This window comes from Oncorhynchus keta, unplaced genomic scaffold, assembly GCF_023373465.1.
Source record: "Oncorhynchus keta strain PuntledgeMale-10-30-2019 unplaced genomic scaffold, Oket_V2 Un_contig_23477_pilon_pilon, whole genome shotgun sequence".
Lineage (NCBI taxonomy): Eukaryota > Metazoa > Chordata > Actinopteri > Salmoniformes > Salmonidae > Oncorhynchus > Oncorhynchus keta.
The window spans coordinates 50,344-61,750 of NW_026283401.1; the positions used below are offsets into that span (position 1 = coordinate 50,344).

The 11,407-nt window shown below is 38.8% G+C and overlaps 1 protein-coding gene and 1 long non-coding RNA gene across 7 annotated transcripts; both read right to left on the bottom strand.

The window, feature by feature from the left end:
- Positions 1-281: 281 nt before the first annotated feature.
- LOC127921756 (uncharacterized) lies at positions 282-5,261 on the bottom strand. Of its 6 annotated transcripts, XR_008109491.1 has the most exons (5): positions 1,832-1,993; positions 1,548-1,689; positions 1,406-1,476; positions 817-1,313; positions 282-674 (listed from the first exon to the last, which is right to left on the bottom strand). It is a non-coding gene; the product is annotated as an uncharacterized LOC127921756 (long non-coding RNA). The 6 variants fall into 6 exon arrangements; XR_008109489.1 differs by lacking the exon at positions 1,832-1,993 and adding an exon at positions 2,045-5,261 and having other exon boundaries at positions 1,406-1,618; XR_008109488.1 differs by lacking the exon at positions 1,406-1,476.
- Positions 5,262-6,438: 1,177 nt separating this feature from the next.
- LOC118383362 (gastrula zinc finger protein XlCGF26.1-like) lies at positions 6,439-9,871 on the bottom strand. Its single transcript, XM_052505370.1, has 2 exons — positions 9,309-9,871; positions 6,439-7,707 (listed from the first exon to the last, which is right to left on the bottom strand). Exons 1-2 carry the CDS (start codon positions 9,595-9,597, stop codon positions 6,515-6,517), a joined length of 1,482 nt encoding a protein of 493 aa, XP_052361330.1. The 5' UTR covers positions 9,598-9,871; the 3' UTR covers positions 6,439-6,514.
- Positions 9,872-11,407: the final 1,536 nt, after the last annotated feature.

Here is an 11,407-nt window from a genome sequence, read left to right on the forward strand (position 1 = left end):
AACGGTGTACCAGTCGATATTAAATATTGGTGTTCCACATTTTATTGATATTCAGACCAAAATATGTTTGCATTAATCAAATCATTTTTAATCCTGAAAAAAAAAATATGCACGCAACATGCAAAAATGTCGACGATTTTACTGAGTTACAGTTCATGTAAGGAAATCAGTCAATTGAAATAAATTCATTTGGCCCTAATCTATGGATTTCACATAGATTAGGGTGGGCACAGGCCCACCCATTGGGGAACCAGGCCCATCCAATCAGAATGAGTCCCCCAATAAGGGCTTTATTATAGACAGAAATACTCCTCTGTTTCATCAGCTGTGTTTTCTCTGACATGGTGGAATAACATCGATGGAAACATTCATGAGGCTGTGAATGTTTTTGTATGTTAACAACTTATCAATGTAACTAAGAGCGTTGTATTTGGTAGAAATCATTCCTTTAAGTACAAGACCTCAGTCTGGTAATAAAGGATGTGGCTGTTGAGCTGGTAGCTAGAGGAAAATATTAAACTAGGCACAAGACCTCAGTCTGGTAATAAAGGATGTGGCTGTTGAGCTAGTAGCTAGAGGAAAATATTAAACTAGGCACAAGACCTCAGTCTGGTAATAAAGGATGTGGCTGTTGAGCTAGTAGCTAGAGGAAAATATTAAACTAGGCACAAGACCTCAGTCTGGTAATGAAGGATGTGGCTGTTGAGCTAGTAGCTAGAGGAAAATATTAAACTAGGCACAAGACCTCAGTCTGGTAATAAAGGATGTGGCTGTTGAGCTGGTAGCTAGAGGAAAATATTAAACTAGGCACAAGACCTCAGTCTGGTAATAAAGGATGTGGCTGTTGAGCTAGTAGCTAGAGGAAAATATTAAACTAGGCACAAGACCTCAGTCTGGTAATAAAGGATGTGGCTGTTGAGCTAGTAGCTAGAGGAAAATATTAAACTAGGCACAAGACCTCAGTCTGGTAATAAAGGATGTGGCTGTTGAGCTAGTAGCTAGAGGAAAATATTAAACTAGGCACAAGACCTCAGTCTGGTAATAAAGGATGTGGCTGTTGAGCTAGTAGCTAGAGGAAAATATTAAACTAGGCACAAGACCTCAGTCTGGTAATAAAGGATGTGGCTGTTGAGCTAGTAGCTAGAGGAAAATATTAAACTAGGCACAAGACCTCAGTCTGGTAATAAAGGATGTGGCTGTTGAGCTAGTAGCTAGAGGAAAATATTAAACTAGGCACAAGACCTCAGTCTGGTAATAAAGGATGTGGCTGTTGAGCTAGTAGCTAGAGGAAAATATTAAACTAGGCACAAGACCTCAGTCTATTGAATTTCAAGCACAGATTCAGTAATAAAGGATGTGGCTGTTGAGCTAGTAGCTAAGGAAAATATTAAACTAGGCACAAGACCTCAGTCTGGTAATAAAGGATGTGGCTGTTGAGCTAGTAGCTAGAGGAAAATATTAAACTAGGCACAAGACCTCAGTCTGGTAATGAATGATGTGGCTGTTGAGCTAGTAGCTAGAGGAAAATATTAAACTAGGCACAAGACCTCAGTCTGGTAATAAAGGATGTGGCTGTTGAGCTAGTAGCTAGAGGAAAATATTAAACTAGGCACAAGACCTCAGTCTGGTAATAAAGGATGTGGCTGTTGAGCTAGTAGCTAGAGGAAAATATTAAACTAGGCACAAGACCTCAGTCTGGTAATGAATGATGTGGCTGTTGAGCTAGTAGCTAGAGGAAAATATTAAACTAGGCACAAGACCTCGGTCTGGTAATGAATGATGTGGCTGTTGAGCTAGTAGCTAGAGGAAAATATTAAACTAGGCACAAGACCTCAGTCTGGTAATAAAGGATGTGGCTGTTGAGCTAGTAGCTAGAGGAAAATATTAAACTAGGCACAAGACCTCAGTCTGGTAATGAATGATGTGGCTGTTGAGCTAGTAGCTAGAGGAAAATATTAAACTAGGCACAAGACCTCAGTCTGGTAATGAAGGATGTGGCTGTTGAGCTAGTAGCTAGAGGAAAATATTAAACTAGGCACAAGACCTCGGTCTGGTAATGAATGATGTGGCTGTTGAGCTAGTATCTAGAGGAAAATATTAAACTTCCTCTGTCCCCCATACATACAGCATCTGTAAGGTCCCTCAGTCTAGTAGTGAATGACTAACCCTTCCTCTGTCCCCCATACATACAGCATCTGTAAGGTCCCTCAGTCTAGTAGTGAATGACTAACCCTTCCTCTGTCCCCCATACATACAGCATCTGTAAGGTCCCTCAGTCTAGTAGTGAATGACTAATCCCTTCCTCTGTCCCCCATACATACAACATCTGTAAGGTCACTCAGTCAAGTATTGAATTTCAAGCACAGATTCAGCGACAAAGACCAGGGAGCTTTCGAAGTTCTCATTATAAAATAATTTGTTGCACTTAGGGCAGTGATAGGTAGATGGGTAACAATAACAAATGTTATTGGGGAAAAATGCACCAAATTATACAAAAAAAAATCTTCAACATAGAAATGCTACCAAAAATAATTTACTGAAACTTGAGACAAATGATATTTTGAAAGAGGAAGCAAAGTACTTTAAGCATTTGTTTTCATTTCAGTCTCCTCCAACTCCTCTAACCAACGCTAATGGTATGGATTTCCCCCCCTATTAATAATGTAAAACTAACAGCTGTACAGAACGACTCATGTGGTTAAATGACAGAAGAGCTGTACAGAAAGACTCATGGGATTAAATTACAGAAGAGCTGTACAGAAAGACTCATGGGATTAAATTACAGAAGAGCTGTACAGAAAGACTAATGGGATTAAATTACAGAAGAGCTGTACAGAAAGACTCATGGGATTAAATTACAGAAGAGCTGTACAGAAAGACTCATGGGATTAAATTACAGAAGAGCTGTACAGAACGACTCATGGGATTAAATTACAGAAGAGCTGTACAGAAAGACTCATGGGATTAAATTACAGAAGAGCTGTACAGAAAGACTCATGGGATTAAATTACAGAAGAGCTGTACAGAAAGACTCATGGGATTAAATTACAGAAGAGCTGTACAGAACGACTCATGTGGTTAAATTACAGAAGAGCTGTACAGAACGACTGATGGGATTAAATTACAGAAGAGGGACTTCTTGATGCAATTACAGCCTCTAAGAAAACTCCAGGTCCCGTTTTTTAAAAAAAATTCAAACTTTTTGTTGATGTACTCAGAGGTCCATTATGAGCGTGTTTTAACCACTCCTATACACATAGATTATCAGATACTCAACAAGAAGGTCTCATTTCAATATTCATTGTCATTGTGTGATGAGGGGAGAATAAACCCATATTAGAATAAGGCTGTAACGTAACAACATGTGGTAAAAAGTTAAAAGGGCCTGAATACTTCCTGAGTACTTCCTGAATACTTCCGGAATACTTCCTGAATACTTCCTGAATGCTTCCTGAATGCTTCCTGAATGCTTCCTGAATACTCCCTGAATACTTCCTGAGTACTTCCTGAATACACTGTACTTCCTTTAAATTATATAATCATTTACATTTAGCAATATCCAAAATCATACAATGAAAGACAAGAGGTTTTATACGTGTATTTACATAATCAACACTCATAATCTAAACAAAATACCTATTTTCCTTCTTTTTTAAAATCTGATTTAGGACATGATCATATCTCCAGATGAAAACACCACAGTAGCAAAGTCTCTATCTTAGAATAAGGTTATATTTTACCACAACATTCCTCAAGTGTCATTTGTCATGAAATGTCCTCTTGGATCGCTGAGATCAGGATGTGTACATATCTATTTCATAATTATAATTATTGAAAAAAGTTATCAGATATTATGCATTTTACCATTTTAATTTCCACAAAGTTCTAATTATCATAACAGATCTTAACTAATCCATTTCTAATATATATATTTATATTTTAATTAATCCATTTCTCCATTTCTTGTAATGTAAAGGTCTGAGTTAAATAACACTGAAAATAAACATGTTTAAAATTAAATCAGACTTTTTTCCCCCAACATGTCCAGACTGTGTTTCTACATAATACATATTATAGTGTAATGTAAACTTCAACGAAGATATATATTTTTTATGATTTATGGACAAATTACAGAAACATACTTTGGGTTTTATTTTAAATAAGTTCGTTTTTTCTAAAGTAAAACAGTATAAAATGACCCAAGAATTTAATCCAGACGAAAAGACGATTCAGGCGAAAATAAAATGTATTGAAAATAAGACACTTTGCCTAAACTTAGTCCTCAGAATGACAGTTGGTTTTGCAACTACTAAACTTAGTCCTCAGAATGACAGTTGGTTTTGTAACTAATAAACTTAGTCCTCAGAATGACAGTTGGTTTTGTAACGACTAAACTTAGTCCTCAGAATGACAGTTGGTTTTGTAACGACTAAACTTAGTCCTCAGAATGACAGTTGGTTTTGTAACTACTAAACTTAGTCCTCAGAATGACAGTTGGTTTTGTAACGAATAAACTTAGTCCTCAGAATGACAGTTGGTTTTGTAACTACTAAACTTAGTCCTCAGAATGACAGTTGGTTTTGTAACTAATAAACTTAGTCCTCAGAATGACAGTTGGTTTTGTAACTAATAAACTTAGTCCTCAGAATGACAGTTGGTTTTGTAACAACTAAACTTAGTCCTCAGAATGACAGTTGGTTTTGTAACTACTAAACTTAGTCCTCAGAATGACAGTTGGTTTTGTAACTACTAAACTTGGTCCTCAGAATGACAGTTGGTTTTGTAACTACTAAACTTAGTCCTCAGAATGACAGTTGGTTTTGTAACTACTAAACTTAGTCCTCAGAATGACAGTTGGTTTTGTAACTACTAAACTTAGTCCTCAGAATGACAGTTGGTTTTGTAACTACTAAACTTAGTCCTCAGAATGACAGTTGGTTTTGTAACTACTAAACTTAGTCCTCAGAATGACAGTTGGTTTTGTAACTACTAAACTTAGTCCTCAGAATGACAGTTGGTTTTGTAACTACTAAACTTAGTCCTCAGAATGACAGTTGGTTTTGTAACGACTAAACTTAGTCCTCAGAATGACAGTTGGTTTTGTAACTACTAAACTTAGTCCTCAGAATGACAGTTGGTTTTGTAACGACTAAACTTAGTCCTCAGAATGACAGTTGGTTTTGTAACAACTAAACTTAGTCCTCAGAATGACAGTTGGTTTTGTAACGACTAAACTTAGTCCTCAGAATGACAGTTGGTTTTGTAACAGTTGGTTTTGACTAAACTTAGTCCTCAGAATGACAGTTGGTTTTGTAACGACTAAACTTAGTCCTCAGAATGACAGTTGGTTTTGTAACTACTAAACTTAGTCCTCAGAATGACAGTTGGTTTTGTAACGACTAAACTTAGTCCTCAGAATGACAGTTGATTTTGTAACGACTAAACTTAGTCCTCAGAATGACAGTTGGTTTTGTAACGACTAAACTTAGTCCTCAGAATGACAGTTGGTTTTGTAACGACTAAACTTAGTCCTCAGAATGACAGTTGGTTTTGTAACGACTAAACTTAGTCCTCAGAATGACAGTTGGTTTTGTAACTACTAAACTTAGTCCTCAGAATGACAGTTGGTTTTGTAACGACTAAACTTAGTCCTCAGAATGACAGTTGGTTTTGTAACTACTAAACTTAGTCCTCAGAATGACAGTTGGTTTTGTAACTAATAAACTTAGTCCTCAGAATGACAGTTGGTTTTGTAACTACTAAACTTAGTCCTCAGAATGACAGTTGGTTTTGTAACTACTCAACTTAGTCCTCAGAATGACAGTTGGTTTTTACAGATGCATATCATGGTTTTGTAACTCCATTATCTACAGAAACTCTTTTAAAACTGGTTTACGGAGAATCATCCATATGAACAATTTGATTTCATGTGACATAAACAAAACCACAAGTTCTCAGTCAAAAACATCAGACAGAACACAGCTCCTCAATTCTCTGGTGTTTTCTCTCGAGTCAGTTCAGTTTGGTATTGATCAACGGCCTGTTTCATTAATTTTTTTAACGTAAATATTTATATAGTCGCCAGTATTATTTGTCTACTTGCAAATAAAAAACTCTCTCTGGGCAAGAAAAGTTATCTGGTGTGTTTTCCCCTGATTGGTTAAATCTCTTTGCACACTGAGAGCAGTGGTACGTCTTCTCCTCCTGTGTATGTATTCTTTCATGATAATTCAGATGCCTTAACCGGTTAAATCTCTTTCCCAACAGGGAGCAGTGGTAGGTCTTATCCTCTCCTGTGTGTCCTGTCATGCCTATTCAGGACCCCTAACTTAGTTAAACTCTTTCCAGTCAGGAAGCAGAGGTGAGGCTTCTCTCCTGTGTGTGTCCTGTCATGCCTATTCAGGACCCCTAACTTAGTTAAACTCTTTCCAGTCAGGAAGCAGAGGTGAGGCTTCTCTCCTGTGTGTCCTGTCATGCCTATTCAGGACCCCTAACTTAGTTAAACTCTTTCCAGTCAGGAAGCAGAGGTGAGGCTTCTCTCCTGTGTGTGTGTTCTCCCATGTTTTTTCAGATACCCAAAGTGGGTAAAACTTTTTCCACACAGGGAGCATTGGTAGGGCTTTTCCCGGGTGTGTGTCCTCTCGTGCTCTTTTAGGTTCCCTGATCGGGTAAAACTCTTTCCACACTGGGAACATTGGAAAGGCTTTTCTAGTGTGTGTGTCCGCTCGTGCTCTTTTAGATTCTCTAACCGGGTAAAATTCTTTCCACACTGGGAACATTTAAAAGGTTTCTCTCCTGTGTGTGTCCTCGCATGCCTATTCAGGTCCCCTAACTGGGTAAAACTTTTTCCACACTGGGAGCAGAGGTGAGGCTTCTCTCCTGTGTGTGTTGTCTCGTGTTTTTTCAGATACCCTACTTGGGTAAAACTCTTTCCACACAGGGAGCATGGGTAGGGCTTTTCCCGTGTGTGTGTCCTCTCGTGCTCTTTTAGGTTCCCTAACCGGGTGAAATTCTTTCCACACTGGGAACATTTGAAAGGTTTCTCTCCTGTGTGTGTCCTCTCATGCCTATTCAGGTCCCCTAACTGGGTAAAACTCTTTCCACACTGAGAGCATAGGTGAGGCTTCTCTCCTGTGTGTGCTTTCTCATGGTTTTTCAGGTGAGCTAAGTAGGTAAAACTCTTTCCACACTGGGAGCAGTGGAAAGGCTTCTGTCCTGTGTGTATTTTCTCGTGATCTTTTAGGTTCCCTAACTGGGTAAAACACTTTCCACACTGGGAGCATTGGAAAGGTTTTTCCCCTGTGTGTATTCTCTCGTGATCTTTTAGGCTCCCTAACTGGGTAAAACGCTTTTCACACTGAGAGCATTGGAAAGGCTTCTCTCCCGTGTGTATTCTCTCATGCTCCTTAAGGCTACCTAACAACCTGAAACTCTTTCCACACTGGGAGCAGTGGTAAGGCTTCTCTCCTGTGTGTATTTTCTTATGTCTTTTCAGGCTCGCTAACTGAATAAAAATCTTTCCACATTGGGAACATTTGAAAGGCTCTTCTCCTGTGTGTGTCCTCTCATGCTTTTTTAGGTTCTGTAACTTAGTAAAACTCTTTCCACAGTTGAAGCAGTGGCGTCGTCTCGCTCGTTTGGGCGTCACTGTGTCCGGTTCCTCTGAGGGACTCTTGCTGCTGTCAGAGCGAGAGTCTGATCTCTCTCCTGCCAAGGACAAACAGAGTATTTAGTTCAGCAGATTATTTAGTTAAACCTGAAATGAAACCTCCACCTACATTTTACTTTGACATCTTAGTCGTTTGGAAGACACTGTTATCCAGAGTGAAAGCATCAACAGTTAAGATGATATGTCCTGAATGACCAATTAGGGCGCAGCGAATCACAGCGAAGCTCCCGAAAACCCGTTGTTATTCTCTTTCTTCTACAACGATAGACAGGTAACTTATTGTTAGACAGACAGGTAACTTATTGTTAGATAGACAGGTAACTTATTGTTAGACAGACAGGTAACTTATTGTTAGACAGACAGGTAACTTATTGTTAGATAGACAGGTAACTTATTGTTAGACAGACAGGTAACTTATTGTTAGACAGACAGGTAACTTATTGTTAGACAGACAGGTAACTTATTGTTAGACAGACAGGTAACTTATTGTTAGACAGACAGGTAACTTATTGTTAGACAGACAGGTAAATTATTGTTAGATAGACAGGTAACTTATTGTTAGATAGACAGGTAACTTATTGTTAGATAGACAGGTAACTTATTGTTAGATAAGCCAGTTAACAAACTAGAAACAAACCAAAACTTTGTTTAGAAAGTTTGATTTAGTCGCCTGGTTTGACAGATTGAAATATACTAAATACATTTTTAAACAGATGGGTTTATTGGTGTTAAAATACACCAGTTGTGCTATTTTGGACCAGCAGGCTGATGATGTCATGCAGCCGTTTTTGTGTTTATACTTTTTTCTAACGACAACGACAAGTTTGATGTCAGACGACAATAGAACGTTCATGATGTCACTGCGACAACTGTCTACAGACATGTCGATAGACCTCGTATAAAACCAGCCTTTAGTCTTGGAATCTTTGGCTGTTTATTACACACTACTCCCTCTGTTTAGCACATGGCCTCACATGTGACTCCTTGAAGAGATGGGTGGGGCTTAAGGCTTAAGAGGGTGTGAACGATGCTGAATGGGTGTAGACAAATACAAGCTCTCCAGTAGGCGTACCAAAGCAGACAAGGGGCCATTTTCTCAAGTGTGGGGTCAGATGTTTATCAACTTTCTAAGTAGAATAAATTTGCCATTGTTCCTCAACTGCAGCGTATGATATACCATTTCCGTGCTCTGGGTCTCTACTTGACCATGTGACCTAGACACCCCAAACCAACGTTGGATTGTTCAGAGGGTAGGGACACCTACTACACACCCTTCGGTTTTCCCATAAATTACTTACACAATTTATATAAATATTTTTTTAAATCGTCTATAGCTCTTCAACCACGTGACCTACCAGCCTTATTTCTACTGTTCATATGGTTTTCTCCCTTTGGTTTTCTTATAGCATTTTAGCAACATTTGTAGAATATATATATGTATTTAAATATACTTATATATATCCTTCACAATGTGACTGAAACACCTCAAACCAACTTCAGGGTAGGTTTTCCCATAAATCACTTTCATGGTTTAAGATAAATATTTGAAACTTTCTATAGCTCTTCAACCATGTGACCTAACAATCTTCAATGATTGAAGAGTTTGTGCCCCTGTTTATAAAACAGTAACGTTACTTACTAGTATTAATCAGATCTCCCGTATCCTCCTCTTTCAACGTCACAGTAATCTCCCCCTCCTCCTCCACTCCAAAAACTGCATCCTCCTCTTTCACGCTGAAAGCTTCTTCTTCTTCTTTCACTGTAAACTCTTCCACTGTAATTTCTTGCTCTTCTGTCACTATAACTTCCTCTTTCACTGTAACAGCCTCACCCTCTACTTCTTGTTTAACTGTGACAGCCTCCTCTTCCTTCTCCTCTTTCACGACCTCCTCTTCTTTAACACGGGGGTAGTAGTTTAGTGAGTTCATGGTCGGGGAAGTTAACTAGCTAGATAGTTAGCATTAGCAAACAGCCTAGTGCTACTGCTAATTTAGCAAGCCAGCTACCCAACAAACAACGTAAATAGATACGACAGAAGTATGTTTAAAACACACTGAATAATATATACCAAAAACAGACGAAAGAGATGTAATGTTTTTGCCTATATTGGCTACGAAGCTGGCTGACGATACTTGTTATGGTTGAAGAGGCGTCCTCCTGTCCACTAGATTATACGTCACACTCTGACAGCATCACCTGAGACTCACATCGCCACCTGTTGACTGGAGTGGGTAACGCAGTTGAGGAACATATTTATAAGACAACACTTTTATCTATTTATTAATTTAATTGAAGTGTGATATTATATGGAAACGTACAAAGATAAGAACGCGTTGATTGATTAGTGCAGTGAACATGTAAAATGTACATCTGCATAAACATTTAAGGCAAATTCATATTCATTCACTTAAACAGATAACATAAACAGCGTAACAATTATATTTACCTTTATTTAACTAGGCAAGTCAGTTAAGAACAAATTATTGTAATGTTGTGCTCCATGTTAAAACCGTACAATGTTGACTGTCTGCAACATTGTTGTGGAAAAAACAAATTCAAACATTGTTGATTGTCTATTCATTTTAAGTTTGAATAAAATGTAATGTAGGACAATAATGTAGGGTACATGGTGGGGGATTTCTACACTGCCAATTACAGAGTCAAGAGGTTTATGTAGTAAAAACAAATTGAGCTCAATGTTAATTAAACAGTAGTGGAAAAAGTACCCAATTGAGTAAGAACACCAGACAAATAAAGGGAATCCATCTTTTTGGGGGATTTAAGGATCCAGTCTTTCAGAGATGTGGGTTCAAAGTCCACCGCTTTAACTTTTTCTCAACAGAAAACTGTACCGTTTTCTAGCGTTTTTACTTTCATGTAGGGCCATGCAAGGGAGAAAAGAACAAATGTTGTGTGTCACGGATGGGGTTCCAACTCAATAGTGTAGTCCATGGCCTTAACCAACCAGCCACCAAGTCCTGTGCTCCCGTCCGGTGGTAGTTGCACCTCCTACCGGTGGTTGTTTACGTCAAATCCTTGATTGGAAAAAAGGAAAGTTGTGATGGTCTGTGCGACAACGAAGCAGTCCATTTTAACAGTGGGTACTGTGGCCGAGCTGTCCAGAGAACTGGATTTAAGGACCCAGTCTTTCGGTTTAAAGTCCACCGCTGCAACTTTTTCTCAACAGAAAACTGTAATGGAATTTCAAACAAGGCCACCAAGGACACCGGACAAATAAAGGGAATCCAGCCTTTACCCTAATTCCCACGTCTGTTATTCCTATTCTTTTTTTCAATGCAGGATTTCACGTGAACAACCACCGGTAGGAGGTGCAAGCCACCGCGGGAGCACAGGATTTGGTGGCTGGTTGGTTAAGGCGATGGACTACACTATTGAGTTGGAACCCCATCCGTGACACACACACAACATTGCTTATTTTCTCCCTTGGATGGGCGACATGAAAGTAAAAACCTTGAAATAAAGTAGAACATGTGATAGCTTGCGCAAACAAACTCAATAAAGATGGCAGTGGTGGGATTTGAACCCACGCCTCCTTAGAGACTGGAGCACTAAATCCAGCACCTTAGAGCGCTCGGCCACACTACCCAGCTCTGGCAAACTATTCACACTTTCTCGTCAGTTACCTAGAGCGTCTGCACTTCCTTGTATTTTAGTCTTCTTTTTCATTCTCTTTTTTAAAATCTTTAAGTATCTCATGTTGCTCTTGCGTCCTTCATC